The sequence below is a fragment of the Geotrypetes seraphini genome, chromosome 14 (assembly GCF_902459505.1).
Source record: "Geotrypetes seraphini chromosome 14, aGeoSer1.1, whole genome shotgun sequence".
NCBI classification, from domain to species: Eukaryota; Metazoa; Chordata; class Amphibia; order Gymnophiona; family Dermophiidae; genus Geotrypetes; species Geotrypetes seraphini.
In genome coordinates, this window is record NC_047097.1 from 22,637,942 (window position 1) to 22,654,960 (window position 17,019).

At 42.1% G+C, this 17,019-nt stretch overlaps 1 protein-coding gene across 6 annotated transcripts in view; it reads left to right on the plus strand.

Moving 5' to 3' along the window:
• The first annotated feature begins 1,986 nt into the window (after positions 1 to 1,986).
• Positions 1,987 to 17,019, plus strand: part of COPS2 (COP9 signalosome subunit 2) — a 63,977-nt gene continuing 48,944 nt past the window's right edge. For 2 of the 6 annotated variants that reach the window (XR_004536915.1, XM_033919802.1), the window contains exons 1-2: positions 1,987 to 2,330; positions 15,953 to 16,066. Coding sequence is in view for 5 of the 6 variants with exons in the window: in XM_033919802.1 (XP_033775693.1) it covers positions 2,277 to 2,330; positions 15,953 to 16,066 (168 nt within the window). In the remaining variant the exon portion in view is untranslated. The remainder of the gene's footprint in view (positions 2,331 to 15,952; positions 16,067 to 17,019) is intronic. The other 4 variants (XM_033919798.1, XM_033919799.1, XM_033919800.1 and 1 more) reach the window with 3 other exon arrangements.

Genomic DNA, 17,019 nt, shown 5'->3' on the forward strand with positions numbered 1-17,019 from the left:
TGCAAATGTATTTTGTTTGGTGAGTGGGGGGTATTCCTTTGCTACCTGGATAAGTGCTGCTGAATAAGAACCCATTTGTTTTTAACTCATTTAAGGCTTGTGCCATCAACTCATGTTTGAGTCCTAACGACTTGATGAATTACAGATCTAAAAAGAAATCAGTTTTGTGATAGTCTGGTAAGGTCTGCCATCATCATCCCCATAGTTGTTTTCAAAGTGTCCAGCCATTTTAAGGCTATATTTACTAAAAGGTGCTACCATCAATTGACACACATTAATGCATGTTACTGTAACTACTGCAGATTTCATTTTATGCAATTGGATTTTTTAAAAACTATCATGCTATAACATAGAAGCACGCCAGAATTTCTGCCACCATCCAATCAGTCAACTCTGCCTCTTTCTGGTTGATGCATGGAACAGTCTCCCAGAAGAAGTGGTGGAGACAGAGACTGCATCTGAATTAAAGAATGTGTGGGATAGGCACATGGGATCTCTTAGCGAGGAAGAGATAATGGTTACTGTGGATGGGCAGACTAGATGGGCCATTGTGCCTTTATCTGCCATCATGTTTCTATAATACTATTGTAAACAGTCAAGGTAGGCTTAATCATTAGTCAAACTAGGTGGTTGCCAAGCGCAGCACCTGCTTGGGGAGGCAGGGAGAATGTGGCAAAGAGCAGCTCCAGTTAAAGCAAAGTAGATCCTAGCAACCACACAAGCTCAGAGAGCCATCAACCTGTGTTTTTAATTGTCTAAGCATGATGTCTAATTATACAATCCAAAATGTTCCTGTAAAAGCATAACATTGGGTAATGACTTGAGTTTAATTATTAATGTTTGGGGATACGTAGGAATCTGAAAGACAATTGACGAGCATATGATTGAAGGTTGCCTAAGATGTCGAACGACACTAACCCTGTAAATGTTCAGAATTCATTGTACGTTCAGGCAGCCTCATGGTTTGCTCAGATCTGCTCATTCTATTTTTAACTTGACAAATAGAGCCAACATTAGGGGACTACAAACAGGGTATTTGTCTTGGGCCCCCAATCCTGCTGGAGCTGAACTGTATTGTTAGTTCAATAAAGACCTATATATATCATTATAATTGTTTATTGGCCTTTACTTCATTCAGAAAAGGAAAGAAATGAAAAACAAAGATGAGAATGTGCTCTGTGGTATGGCTGCACCTCGAACATTGTGTACAATTCTGGTCACTATCTCAAAAAAATATTGTGAAATTAGAAAAGGTACAGAGAAGGGCGATGAAAATGATAAGGGATGGGCCAACTTCCCTATGAGGAAAGACTAAAGTGGCCAGAGCTCTTCAGCTTGGAGTAGAGACAGCTTAGGGGTGATACAGTATAATAGAGGTCTATATAATACTGAGTGGAGTGGAAAAGGGTAGATGTAAGAACATAAGAATTGCCATCTCCGGATCAGACCCTGGGTCCATCAAGTCCGGTGATCCGCACAAGCGGAGGCCCCGCCAGGTGTACTCTGGCATAGTTTTAATCCCCATATCACTCTATGCTTCTCAAGGGAGATGTTCATCTAATTTACCCTTACCCGTATCACTCTATGCCACTCTTAAGGAGATGTGCATCTAGTTTACCCTTAAATCCTAGAATGGTGGTGAATCACTTGTTCACACTTTCCAAAAATACTAGGACTAAGGGGCATGAGATGAAGCTACTAGTACTAAGTAATAGTTTTTAAAACAAACTGGAGAAAATATTTCTTCACACAATGTGTAATTAAACTCTGGGATTCATTGTCAGAGAATGTGGGGTTTAAACATGGTTTTGGATAATTTCCTAAAAGAAGTCTATAGGCCATTAATAAGATGGCTTGGGGAAAATCCACTGCTTATTCCTAGGATGAGTAGCATAAAATCTGTTTTATTCCTTGGGATCTAGTTGGGTCCTGGGTTGGCCACTGTTGGACAGAGGATAGTGGGCTTGATGGACCTTCGATCTGCCCAAACATCTCCAACTTCACAAAGTTACTATTCGGAAAATGTTCACCAATGGCCTGACGGCGCCGTCGTTGCTAGGCAGAGTCCGAGCGTGGTTGCTAAGAGAGCGGGCGCGCTGCGGAGGCCCAGCCTCCGCCTCTTCCTCTTCCCTCCCTGGTGTTACAGCCATTCGGCCCCCTCCGAGCTCCGCAGCCCGAGCCTCGCAGTTCCCGGGAGAGCGGGCGGCGGAGGTGCTGAAGAAGTCTGGAGTCGCACAGGATTCTGGGAGAGACGGACTCCCAACCCACCGGCCAAGATGTCGGATATGGAGGATGATTTCATGTGCGATGATGAGGAAGATTATGACCTGGTAGGTGTCGGGGGGGAGGATGGAAGGCGAGGGCTCCCCGCGGCTTCTGCCGGGAGCCGAGCCAGACTCGTGGTCTCCTGCGGGCTGTAGAGGCGGCCAGCTCCCTTCTCGGTGCCACATGAAGCTTCGGGGGGGAGGGGGGGGCGAGTTTCGTTCGGGTTGGTCCCGCCGTGAGTGGCGAGTGGCTGCATGACAGAAAATGGCGGGTCCTGGTTCCACGCATCTGTCAGGCTTAGCCCCCCCCCTCCCCACCTGCTACTCTCTGGTTTGATTGACAGAGGGACGTAGGCCTGACAACTGCCCTTTAAAGCCCCAATAAGTTAGGCTCTCTTTTTAAGCTCTTACTTGCTTAGTGAAGGATAGAGAGATACTCGCTGGCTGCACCTTCAGAAAGGTGTTCGCTCTAGCAACTTTCTTCCTGACTAGTTCATAATAAACTTTTTTCATCTTCTGAGATGATTTCTTCAGTCGTGTTTAGGCAGATTTCGAGAGTTCTGTTACCCCCCCCCCCCCCAAACTTAGCAACTTTTAGTGATAGGTATTTTGTGTGTGTGTGTGTGTGTGTGTGTGTGAACGGAAAACCTGTTGGGTCTTCCATCTTAGCACTAAAGTTGTGCAGTAAAGAGCAATAATCTGTGCCAAGTAGCTCATTGCTAGTATTTTAGGACTTGGGTAAAAGAGGCCCTTAATTTGTTCAGGCACGTGGATTTCTAGAAGATGGTAAATATTTCGTTGGCCAGAGTTGTTTGTATGATCTCAGTGCAGCACTGTGGTTTCAGATATTTACAAAACATTTACTTTGTGTGGCTGATTGTAGAGGTGTTTCATGATCAGTTAAGTTTAACAGTTCCATCTACAGCCTTAAAGGGACTGAAGCTTATTCGTTATTATATAAGTATTTTTAAACGAATATTCCAGACCTATATTAAGCTTTGCTTCTCTACTACTACTATTTACAGTATCATTTCTATAGTGCTGAAAAGTATACACAGCGCTGGGAAGCTCCTGGCAGAAATGTCATTTGTAATTCAGGTGTACCTGCAGTATGCATTTTCACCTCATCCTGATGTCAACATGACTCTTACCATACTCTTTCTTTATGAGCATTGGGGTAGTATGGCCTTGTGCACAGTGGTCTTAGAGAGGAGATGGAAGAGTCACTGTCCTATTTACAGCTGAGTAGCAGGATTATTGGTTAACCAAAATTAAACAAATTATTGGGATTAATCTGACTCATAATGAGCTTTCCAGTATAAATACACTATTATCTAAAGAAATTATACGCTCAGTTTATTCCCCTTTTTAAAATAAATATACTGTATATTAAATTGTATTTCTACAAACATAGAACATACAAAATCAGATTAGTTAAAACACATCAATCCAATACCTTTACAAACCCTGAGTAAACCACATACAACCCAGTTGCTGATAATTCTTAGTACAGTATTTTCAATTAGATATTCAGTATTATCAGTTTCTAATTAACTCCCTTTTTACAAAACCGTAGCACGGTAACAGCTCTGATGCTCATAGGAATACAATTAAACAAGAATCAAATAAACAAACCCCTGTACATGTCGATGGTGAGATCCCACTTGAAGTTAGAAGGGAAAAGATTCCGTGAAGTTTTTCTTCACCCAGAGAGGTAGAAACCTGAAATGCTCTTCTGGAGGCTGTTATAGGGGAAAACACCCTTCATGGATTCAAGACAAGGTTGGATAAGTTCCTACTGCAACAGAACATATTTGCTAGTCTCTAATAGGGCACTGGTCTTTGACCTAAGGGCCGCCGCATGAGCGGACTACTGGGCACGATGGACCACTGGTCTGACCCAGCAGCGGCAATTCTTATGTTCTAATTTTGGAGACCATATCTGGCAAAGGACATAAGAAGACTTGAAGCGGTCCAGAGAAAGGTGATGGAAATGGTAAGAGGTTTGCACCAGAAGACATACAAGGAGAGACTGGAAGCCCTGAATATGTATACCCTAGAGGAAAGGAGGGACAGGGGAGATATGATTCAAATACTTGAAAGGTATTAACATAGAACAAAATATTTTCCAGAGAAAGGAAAACGGTAAAATCAGAGGGCATAATTTGAGGTTGAGGAGTGGTAGACTCAAGTAATATTAGGAAATTCTTATTTACGAAGAGGATGGTTGATGTGTGGAATTCGCTCCCGAAGAGGTGGTGGAGAGGAAAACAATGACAGAGTTCTAACAAGCTTGGGATGAACACAGAGAATCTCTAATCAGAATATATTGAAGGAACTAAGGCCAGTACTGGGCAGACTTGCACAGTCCCGTATATGGACATTCTTAGTTGAGGACGGGCTGGGGAGGGCTTTGATGGCTGGGATTGTTAAGATGGGCTGGAGTGAGCTTTGACTGAGACTCCAGTAGATAGAACCTAAGCACATTACCGGGCAGGGCTCTGGCCTAGAAATATCTAAGAAAAAAGACCATTTATATTAAATGATTAATTTATGGAGCAGGTATGGTTGGGCAGACTGGATGGACCATTCAGGTCTTTATCTGACATCATTTACTATATTACTATTTCTCCTTGCCCTTAGCTGTTCTCTTCCAGCTTTCTGTTTGTGGCCAAGGTCTTTCTCCTCCTCTTTCAGGAACACCCCCTTAGTATGCTGTAGCTCATCATCGCACAGCCCTTCCTGGACTCATAGGGCCAGATTCTGTTAATGAAGCCTTTATTTTTAGGTGCCTAGATAAATCACTCACGCATTAGGTGTCACTAACAGAATCGTGCCTACATTATAGGCATCTCTAATGTAGGCCAGGGTTTGCCTTGCCTACATTGAGGTGCCTAACGATGTCTAGTAGCGCCTAACTTTAAAAAAAAAACATCGCCAATCCGCCCTAATTACGCCTACATGGTGTTAGGCACCCATCACCTAATTGACCCAATTTTTTTGTCATTATGACTTTGTTAAAGCTCATTAATGGCCCATAAACCAGTAGACCCAGGTGGTATAGTAGCAGTTATCATTTTAAGCTCCATGATGTACTAACCTGTCTTTTGGATGGTGGGCTCGTCCTCATTGCAGTGCTGACACAGCATTCCTCTTGGTGGCATGGTGGCTACACCTTATAGGTTGCTTAGGGATAGTATTCTGCATAGTGGTAGCATGCTTAGCCAGCTTGCTGGCAGGCAGGATCTTTAGATGCTTCATAATAGTGTTCTTTTATGTTCTATCATGATTGTAGAAAACAAAAGGAGAAAGAAGAAATCTGTCTAAAAAATATAGCAATACAATTAAACAAGAAGAGGCAAACAAGATGTCCTAAAACAACCAAACAGTTACTTTATTAATACAAATAATAAAATGCCATTAAAGTCTATGGTTTGGTATCCATCATTTCTGACGAGTCTGTCTATGAAAGTCACAAGTCTATAAATGAGGAACTTATCTTTGTAAGACAGGTCTTCTGAGTAGTCCCAGACCTGTCTTACAAATACACATTAAAAAAAACAAACCAGCCCACCCTCACATACAGTACTTACTCCCATGCCACACATCAAATGGTAGCGTCATGATTTGCTATGTGAAGGCAGCCTTTCTCTTGAGCTGATAGTGACAGTGGAGAAGTAGCCTAATCTTAAGGCAGTGGCTGGAGGTTAAGGACTGAGTTATGATCTCCAATACAGCTCCTTATGGCTCAGGGCAGGTCACTTAACCCAGGCATAAATAAGTACTTGGATATCATAGGTAAGCCACTTTGATTGTAATCTCTGCAAGGTAGTATATCCCTGTTGCCTGACGCCGCTGGTGGTAGTCTCCCTGTTGCACTAATAGTAGCAGTCTCTTTATATGTCTCTTTAAATGTGGACCTCTCCTTAAGGGTTACCCAGTGCCAGCTTCCTCATATTCTTCATAAGAGCAGCATGAGGGCAGCCTGCTCATCTGCTCTATGATAGCAGAAATCTTTATTGCTTCATGGTACCAGCATATTTATATGCTGCAGGGTGGCGGTATTCTTATCTGCTGCATAATGGTGGATTCCTTATTCTGCAGGCTGACAGCACCTTAATGAGCTGCAAAGTGGCAAAGGCTTATTTGTGAGGTCAGCTCACTACCCTTGTTCTTTTGGATGCAGGGTAGTGATGCCCGGCTTTGCTAGGCATTGATGTAGGAGTATTTTCAGTGGCCTCATAATTTCTACAGTGGCAGCAACCTTCTCTATCACATTACTCAAGCAAAGTTCCAGCCTCTTAGGCTCTACGACAGCAGTTATTAGGTGGTTCTGTCCCCCTTCTCTTTTCCTACACCTTATTAGTGTACTAATGGACTATGGGTTCCAGTCTCTAGTTATGTGTGGGGAAACAATAATAACAACTTCATGGGGGGCATAAAGACCTCCAAGATGATAAAGGGGATGGAACTCCTCTAGTATGAGGAAAAACTGAAAAGGTTTCCAGTTCTACTTCCTCAAATGTAGCTTCAGAGACGGCTTACACAAGTGTGATCTGCATATGATGTGTGCATGGGTGGTATCTTTGGTGCTGCCCACAGATGTGGCTTTGGACATAGCAACTGCAGTTGGTTTCACATACAGGGGCTGTGAGGTGACTGTATATGACTGTATATACATATCAGTGTATATGTCTATACACTGATGTACGAGTATATGAGTAGTCGAGTTTACAGGAGTGGCCTTGGCTGCAGCCTACTCAGTTCTACATCTAATACAGTAGTCACCTGTATGGCATCAGTTGCCACAATCTATTCTTTTTGAAGCAGTGGGCTGTTTCGTCAGCTGCAGTAATATTGGGTGCATTTTTTTGCACCAATACCTAACTATTCAGCACCACCTAACACATTTCCTTTCCTGGAACACTGGCTGTAAACATTTGCATTTCCAGGAACCACTTTGGCCACCTTGCTATCTCCTCACTGTCTGTTTCAGGTGAACTTCAACTGGTGCCTACATAGCTTTTCCTACCATATTAAGAGGGCATCATAGAGGGCAGCAGGTAAAGACCTGCAAGGTCCATCCAGTCTGCCCAACAAGGTAGGTGCATAAAGTATGAGGTGATTCTACACAGGCATTCTGTATCTTGTTTTGTCTTTGGCATTTTCGGGGCGCATACTGTGAAAGTCTGTCCAGCATTAGCCTCTTGGTTCAGCCATGATCTAGGTAGAAGTTTGCCGGGTGCTGGCTTTGCTTCTCAATTGTGGTGCCATCTATTTACCACTAAGCTGGTTTGGTTCCATTCCGTCCATAGGGTACTTCCGTAGTTGCTTCATGAGGCTAGCTCAGCAGCCTTCTCTAGGACTAAGGTGGTAGTGGTTGGCTGCATGACTCTGGCAGCTGTGCCTGACTTTCTTTCAGCTTCATGCTGACTCTTGATTGGGCCTCCTTTGGGGGTACCTTATATGAATCCATTCTGCTATGGCTTTCTTAGTGAGATCATTTCATTTGTTCATGTGTTTGATGGTTTCCAATTGACATTTTATGCAGACCCCTTTTGGCATGGTTCTTCTTTATGTCATGAGCCTTCACGTTTCATGTCAACGGTGTCCATGAACTAGAGCCTTGCTTGGTATTCAAAGCCTATCCTATTTTGGCTTTCCCCTGTATCTCATCAATTTGTCCATTGTATGTGTGGAGGGTGCTCATTCTCATCATAAATGACTTTCACCATTCAAGACCATCTGTTTCGGGGCACAATAAGGGGACAATTGCTGCCAAGGTTGCTGTAGTGCGATAGATTGGTGAGACAATTGTTTCAGCTTATATGCTTTTTGATAACCAGCTTCCTTCTGTACTTAGGGCTTATTCCACCAGTAGCAACTTCTTGGATGGAGACTTCATGTCTTGGATGAAATTGGTAGAGCAGCAAATTGGTCTCCATTACATACATTCTCTGTTGCATACATCAGAAGCTGTAGAGTGGATGTGGCAGCTAGTTATGACGCTTCCATTGGAACTTCAATTATGGCAGTGACAATGGTCGCTTCCCTCCTTACTTTAGGACTGCTTTGCGATATCCCATTTGTCTTTGGATTCATCTGCTGCTGATGCTAAGAAAGGAAAAATGATGTCTTACTGATAATTTTCTTTCCTTTAGATGCAAAAGATGAATCCAGGGTCCCACTCTGTCTCAGATTTTTGGAATTTTGCGTGGATTTTGGGATACCTTTTTTGATCAATGTTTATAGTTCCATTTTAGGTATTTGTTCTGTGATCATGAATTAGCTGTGTGTGAAAGGAGTTTACTGGGACCACTTTTCTTATGCTTTGTGAAGAGTCGTATTGGTTAACCAGGAGGTTGTACATCGAAAAAGGTTGAGTTCAACTTGGTATTCTTTATCTCCACCTGCTAGTAGATGAACTAAACCCACGTGTCTCTGAATTATCTGCTGCATGTAAAAGAAAGAAAATTATCAGGTAATACATAATTTTTCCATCTACTGTCATTTTCTCTGTTTCTATGTGTTCTTTTCTAGCTGTATCATTTATTATAATATATTTGAAAAATGTCATTATAACTTGTCTGAACCAAGACACCAAAATTATCAATTTTTTTTTTTTTTTTGATAAGGCATAAATACTTTTAAAATAAAATAAAACAAAATATCTGATTAAGAAGAGTGCAAGTTTGCTGTGGTTTCCTGAGTAGTCAAGCATGAACAGTAAACTTTTATAAAACATATCCATAGTTTATCACATTCTAAATGCAAATAAACATAAAAATACAGTTATGGCTTTTTTTAAGCCCTTTAATTGTCAGTAATATCTTTCTCTCCATTAGGTACAAAGAATTTCAAGATGCTGTGGTGTAAAAGGTTGCTTGGGACTTGAAAAATGTTAAGCAGAGTCAGAGCCATAAGCAGAAGCCTAAAAGTAGTTTAGGGGCCCTATTACTAATTAGTTTGTCCTTACACATGACTTTTCTGTACACTTAAGCCCAGTTTTTAATATATCCTTTAAAAAACGAAAAATTATTTTTGCTGGTCTTTTGCTAATTTTTCCATGAGCACCAGGACAAGCAAACATTTTAACACAAGAACAGATAACTGCTACAACATTAACCCTGCACATTAACCACATTTTCAGTATTTTATATAGTGGGCCAATACTCTGGAATGCGTTGCCCCCTGATGTGCGTTCATTGAGGAACGTGAAGGAGTTCAAGATTGCTTTGAAAACTTGTTTATTTCAACAGGCTTTTCAGTTGACTTGAACATTTGATGTTACATAAGAACATAAGAGTTGCCTCCGCTGAGGCAGACCATAGGTCCATCCCGCCCAGCGGTCCGCACCCGCGGCGGCCCATCAGGCCCATTGCCTGAGCAGTGGTCCCTGACTAATTTTATAGCTTACCATTTAAATCTATCCCTATAATCTACCTCTATTCTTATCTATACCCTTCTATCCCTTTGTCCTCCAAGTACCTATCCAAGGCTTCTTTGAAGCCCTTTAGCGTGCTCTTGCTTATCACATCCTCCGGCAGCGCATTCCATGTATCCACCACCCTCTGTGTGAAGAAGAACTTCCTGGCGTTTGTTCTAAACCTCTCCCCTTTCAATTTCTCTGAGTGCCCCCTTGTACTTGTGGTCCCCCTTAATTTGAAAAATCTGTCCCTGTCTATTTTTTCTATACCTTTCATGATTTTGAAGGTTTCTATCATGTCTCCTCTAAGTCTCCGCTTTTCCAGGAAGAAGAGCCCCAGCTTTTTCAGTCTGTCAGTATATGAGAGATCCTCCATGCCCTTTATTAGTTTAGTTGCTCTTCTCTGGACTTTCTCAAGTACTGCCATGTCCTTCTTGAGGTATGGTGACCAGTACTGAACACAGTACTCCAGGTGAGCCTCCTGAGATTCCAAGTGTGCCGCGGCACACTGAGGAGGAAGAGAGGCGCCTGCTAGCTGACTTCCCTATGCGGTACAGCGCCAGCGCTGCCCAATTCACCGAAGGCCTGCATGTTTCCCCCCTTCTCTCTAGCGTCCTCCAGCTTCCTCTCTGGCCTCCCGATCTCACCTTTAAAGCTAATTACAGCAGCCTGCAGAGGATCACCGGTAAGTAAAATTATTTTATTTTCAATATAGTGATTGAAATGTGTCATTTTTGAGAATTTATATCTGCTGTGTGTATTGTGTATATGAAAAATGAATGGAAAAATTGCATTACAATTAGTAAAGGGGATGGGATGTGGGGCAGAGCTTGGGTGGGCCTAGGGAGGTCTGTGGTTGGGGTACTCAGTTGATATTTGTTAAGACTTAGGGGGTACTTAGCTTGAAGTAGCTGAGAAACACTGCTGTAGGCAATCAGCTGGCATCAGTGCTTCTTCTCTCCGGCCCTCTTCCCTGCTGGCTTCTCAGGGCCCATTTGGAGGGCCTCTGCACATGCGCAGACATCAACGTGATGTTATCACAGCGACGTCCGCGCACTTCTGGGTGCCTCAAGCCGCGGCCACTACTTTTAGTATGCCCTGGCTCGAGAAAGTTTGAGAGACACTGTGTTAGATGATAAGAAGTAGTGGTACTAAGGCCCTCTTTTACTAAGCCGCGGTAGAGGTTTCTACCGCGGCCCAGGGCGCTAAATGCTCCAGCACTGCTCCGACTTTCATACGAATTCTATGAACATCGGAGCATTTAGCACTCCAGGCCGCAGTAGTACCGCATCTTAGTAAAAGAGGGAGTAATTTAGGTACTTGACAGTTCAGGTCAGTATTTACTGATGTATTTTTGTTATTTGTTTTATGGGGTTTGTTGTTTTAATGTGTTATAACATTGTTTTTGTTTCTTAAAATATGCATGATTGGGTGTTCTCTGCCTGGAATGACAGAGTGTGAAATATAAATCTTGTAAATAAATAAATGTTAGCTGATTTCTCCGCCCATAATACACACCCTTCACAAAATAGTGAAATAAATTGTGATTACCACACATAAACAGGGAAACTACCTCAGGATGCTTTAGTGTAGTGTTCTTCAACCGCCAGTCCGTGGACTGGTGTCGGTCTGCAGAAATTTTCTGCCGGTCTGCAGGGCCGGCACAGTCACCGGGCCTAAGGTAGCGTTTTTCAGCCGTCGGTCCACGGTGCGATCAACGTGGCATCTTCGGACCGGCTTCCTGAGTGCTGCAGTGCACAAAGCCGTGGGAAAAGGCTCCTACACGTGTCCTGCACCTGAACCGGAAACCTTCTCTCTGATAAGAACATAAGAACTGCCGCTGCTGGGTCAGACCGGTGGTCCATCATGCCCAGCAGTCTGCTCACGCAACGTCAGAGGGAAGGCTTCCAGATGAGGCGCGCGAGGAGCCGCTGCCCACAGCTTTGTGCACTGCAGCACTCAGGGAGCCGGCCCGAAGACGCCGCGTTGATTGCACTGTAAACCAGCCCGAAATTAACACCGGGGGGCAGGCCGGAAGGCAAGGCACAGCATGGAGGGAGAGAGACAACAATGGTAGGGGGGGGAATGCTTTTATTTTTTTATTTAGTGATTGATGATTTGGCTGTTCAGGAAGAAATGCATTTGTTTCTTTTCCTCTGGGGTTGTACTGCTTGCAGAGTCTTGCATCTTAGGGTTTGTTAGTAAATATTAGTACTTGTAGTTTTTGGTCCTGCATTTGCATGGGGTTATCTGTTTTCTGGTAGGAATGAATGTTGAGAAGCATACAGTGTGCTTTGTGTGTTTTAATTTTGTGGTTAACCATTATGTGTAGTTAATATGATTATATTGTGTATATATGAAAAATGAATGGAAAAAATAGTGTTACAATTAGTACTATTATGGGGGTGGGGTCTAGGGCAAAGATTGAGTGGAGATGGGCATGACTTAGCCCAATGATCTTCAACTGCCGGTCCGCAGACTGATGCCGGTCTACAAAATAATTAGTTTATTTCCGCCGGTCCATAGGTGTCAAAAGGTTGAAGAAAACTGCTTTAACGCATCCCGAAGTAAGCATTTTTCAGTGCATTAAGTCCACATTAGGGCTTAGCACACCTTAGGAAAAGGGCCCCTTAATGTATTGAACTCGATTACATGGTTTACAATCAAAATAAGGTTAGCAAAATAGAGTAGAAAACAGAAAAGAACACTAAAAAGAAAAAACATAAGGAAATAAAGAAAATAATTTGTAATTTCTTCCTTTTGTACTCGGTTCTCTTGCATGCAAGAATCCCTGCTTTGTTCACCCTTGCTTTCCCTTTCTATATCTAACCAGAAAACTGTGTAATAATAAAAAATATCTACAAATATTGGAATGGCTGTTTGGAACCATGCAGATGCCTGATTAATGGTTGCATATATTTCCAGTAGGACTTCTTATTGCTGCCCTTGCAGCTTGCTGAAGAGATCCAGTTGCTGATTAATTCTGTTATCATAGCCTGCCAAACCAAGCCACCTGCACTGTCGCCTGTGTTTTATGTCTTTGTTCTATCATTTTATTATGTGATATGTTTTGTCATTCACTTCCGCAGTCCCAATACCCATTTTGAACTTGTATCAGAAAGGAGAGTTGTTACTAATGTGTCATAAAAGTTGGCCTTAGTGCTGCAGGAATCATTAGCCTGCAGTAACTCCCACAGGACTAATGCAAGTTGCATTTTTTTCTGCACCTGGGGAGCTTATCTTAAAGGGACTGGTCAGGAATAAAGCAGTGGCTTCCCTTTCTTCTTCTCCGGTACCATGCGATACCTCCGAACACACATTATAATGCTGCCAGATAAGCCCTTCTGACAAAGACCGTATCCCCAATTACTTCTGCCCATGCTGGTGTCAAGTTTTAAAATGGTGGCTGGGACCTCTAACAGCAGGGGTTAGGTTGCCATATAAAGGTTCTTTTGCTCTTATAAGGCAACCTAATTCCTAGTGGTAATACTGAGAGACCATTGTTAGGAATTGTAGCTGCTCCATTAGCAATTGTTGGAGTGACTGGGGATTGCTTCTGCCTGCCTTACCTTATATCATCAGGTATTCCTTATAGTAGGTCTTGTTGGGGGAAGGAGAGAGGGAGATTTAATGTCTTTTTGAGGATAGTTCTAGAGGGCAGGATGAGCCATTGCTTTTACCCCATGCCGTGCTCAGAAGCATCAGGTCACATATTAGCAGCCCAGTGCTCCTGGACAGGAAACATACCCCCTCCTTTACAAAGCTGCCCTAGCGTTTTTAGCGCCGGCTGTGGCAGTAACAGCTCGGACGCTCCTAGGAATTCTAAGAGCGTCCGAGCTGTTACCGCAGCGGCCAGCACTAAAAACAATAGTGTGGCTTTGTAAAGGAGAGGGATAATGCCATCTTTGAGCTGTTATTGTTTTTTCCAGGAATAATATAGCTTGTGGTGTTCAATGGAAGTTGTGTTTTTTATATGATTTAAATAATAATGATATGTCTTAATTTCTTCACCTTTTTACCTCTTTGCTTCAAACACTTAACATTCTTTATATATGCTGATATCGTGCAACTTTTTTCTCTTGGAAACCAGAGGACCCCCCTTTTGATTTCAGATCTTTCTCACAAATATGATTTGTTTTCATTACTTCAACTAAAGTTGAATCCCACAAAAATTATTTCTGTGTTCTCCTTAGTTGGTTCTTCCGCTTTAACACCTGGTTCTTCTGTTTCTGGTAAATAGATCCCTTTTAGGGATGACATCAAGATTCATGGCATTATCAATAATTGGTTAACATTTAAAGGTCATATGTCATCCATAGTTTAGAAGTCCTTCTTCATGCTAAGACAACTTCATATAGCTCAATTCCTGTTTCACAAATCCTCACTTTCTTCTTGTTGACTCTTTTGTAACTTTTCATCTGGACTACAATAACTCTCTCTTCCATGGTCTGCCCCAGGATCAAGTACACCATTTGCAGCTTATCTAAAACATACTGTCAAACTAACACATGGTCACAATAAAAAAAAACCCTGAGAAGAGTATAATGACTCTACTAATCCCATACAAGTCGGGACAGCAGCGGATAAAATATACCAACTGATCAAAAAGCCCAGTTAGACTTGATAATTAATTGTGTGTGCGGGATGCTCCTCGGTTTTCACAGCTTGCCTGGGAAACCTCCCTAAAGCACTGCTGCCACAATAGTAAACCCAAAAGGGTGTCACTTGTGGAACATTCTAGGACCTTATCCCTAGAGAGAAATGTGTGAATTTTTATAAAGTGCACAAACCTTAAAGTGCTTGGAGTAATTAATTGAAAGGGTGGTGAAGCAACCAAAGATTTTGCCTATGCCACGATTGACAACAAGTTCAAAGGTCACAAGTTTGCTGATTCAAAAGGCGGAGTAAAAGCGCTGTACTTATCTGCAGCATGGAAATCTATAGTGAAACATAAACAGGAAATTATTTCAAACTGCCTCATCCCTAAAAATTAATTCCTCACAACTGCCACCAATCCCAAATTGAACACCTTGCTACTGCCCCACCACCCTCCAAACTGTACCCCCCAAATCTCTACACTTGGCAGCTGCCCTCAACTTCAATAACTAGCCCCCAACAACTGCTTCCACCCGCCTACGTTTCATCTGCCAAACCATTGTTGCCACACCCACAAAAATACCCCAGATTGCCCCACACACATACATGTACAATCACAGACTTGCATGTAGCACACCCCCACCCCCTCTAACCCTCAGGCAACACATAAATATACAGTAAAATCTTGGATTGCAAGTAACTTGGTTTGCAAGCATTTTGCAAGCCAAGCAAAACATTTTATTAAATTTTAACTTGATATACAAGCAATGTCTTGCAATACGAGTACATACAGTATACACATCACAACTGAGCCAATGGTTCTTCTCTCTCTGACACTACAAGAGTGTAAACAAACAAAGTCTTGCAATATGAGTACATACAGTATACACGCGTCGCATCATCACAACTGAGCCAGTGGTTTTCTCTCTCGCTGATGCTGCAGAAGTGTAGTGACTGTTCTAAATGAGCGAGGTCTTGCAATACAAGTACGTATAGTATTTTGTATTAAAGTTTGTGGATTGTGGAACGGATCGTCTGAGCTTCCATTATTTCTTATGGGGAAATTTCGCTTTGATTTACAAGTGCTTTGGTTGCACGCATGCTTCTGGAACGAATTATGCTCGCAAACCAAGGTTTTACTGTATATGTGTATGTGTAATGGGGTTGAAGGCAATTTCATGAACTGTGCTCTACATGCTTTCCCCCATTTGATTTTTTTTCTTATGATAACAAACACTGATACATTTGTGTGAAAAATAAGGTACCATATAAACTGAAAACAAAGGTCACTAATATGTAGGGACATCTTCAGGATTCTGTTGGCCTACATAGTAATCTAATATTGGAAAACAAGAGAACAGATCAGTACAGCTGCTTGTTGTACTTAGCACAGATAGGACACAAATTTGTGGACAGATGCCGGCTACTTCTGTCTAAAGAAACAGAATTTTGTGTCGGATTCAGCTGTGCACATCTACAGTTTTAATTCTTGGATGTGCAGTTGTGTATTTGTGCGAGTTAAGATTTGACATGATTTGCATGCTTTCTACAAAGCGTTGACAGGAGGACAGATGTAAGTGTTCAAAGAGGAATGAGTATGTTAAAGATTGCTGTTCTGCTTTTACCATCCGCACACGGTCCTGATTTTTCTCCTCTTAATATGCAGGAATACTCAGAAGACAGTAACTCTGAACCAAATGTAGATCTGGAAAATCAGTACTACAATTCAAAAGCTTTGAAGGAAGATGACCCGAAAGCAGCACTCAGCAGCTTCCAGAAGGTTCACAATTTACTTTTGTAGTTTTTAAAGTTAAATTTCTTTAATGCTGCATCCCTTATGTGTGAATTATTATGTTTACCTTCATGAAATTAGTTGATATTACACTTCTCCCTCTGTATTCACGGTTTCAGCAATCGCGGTTTCGATTATTCACGGTTTTTAACTTGCTGGCTCCTCCCCCCCCCCAAAATTACATCAGCTTACATTGAGAAATCGCTGATTCCAAGCAATTACAGAGAAAATCGCTGATTCCCATCACTTTCTTCACCGTGTTTTGCCTCCCCTTCAGGAACAGGCAAGGTCTCCCACCATGTTATTTGCGGTTTCACCGTATTCACAATGGCTTTTAATAGAAAACATCAAATAACATATGAAAAAGTTATTCGTGTTTTTTCTGTATTTAAGGGTCTGTTAATCCCCTATACGGAGGGAGGTGTACTTCAATGGAAAAGAGCAAAAACAAAAAAAAAGAAAGAAAAGCCCCCAAAGAGAAAACAAAGCAAACAATGATGGGGAGGAGACCACTCTGATTCCAACACAAGGGCAAAGTCTATTATGTATCCACTAAAAAGACTTGATGCAGGACTGCGTTGTGACACAGAGCATCTGTTTCAGGACTCAATCAATTTCGGTGTAACCATACACAAACTTATACAAGCAAGTACGTCAAGCACCACCTTTGATATCTTGAATAGACAGCAATAAAATTGCAGAAACAGGAACACAATCTATCAGCGTTAAAAAAAAAAAAAAATCCTTGGCATCTGAGCATGGCTGCATAATAAATGTTGCTCTTGTGTTGGAATCAAAGTAGTCAAACCCCCCACCCCCGCCACACACACATTTACCTCATTAGTTGATACTATCATAGAATGTACTAATTAAATACATGTGGCCCCTTTAACACAAAGTGTGTGTGGCGCAGTGGTTGGATCTACAGCCTCAGCACCCTG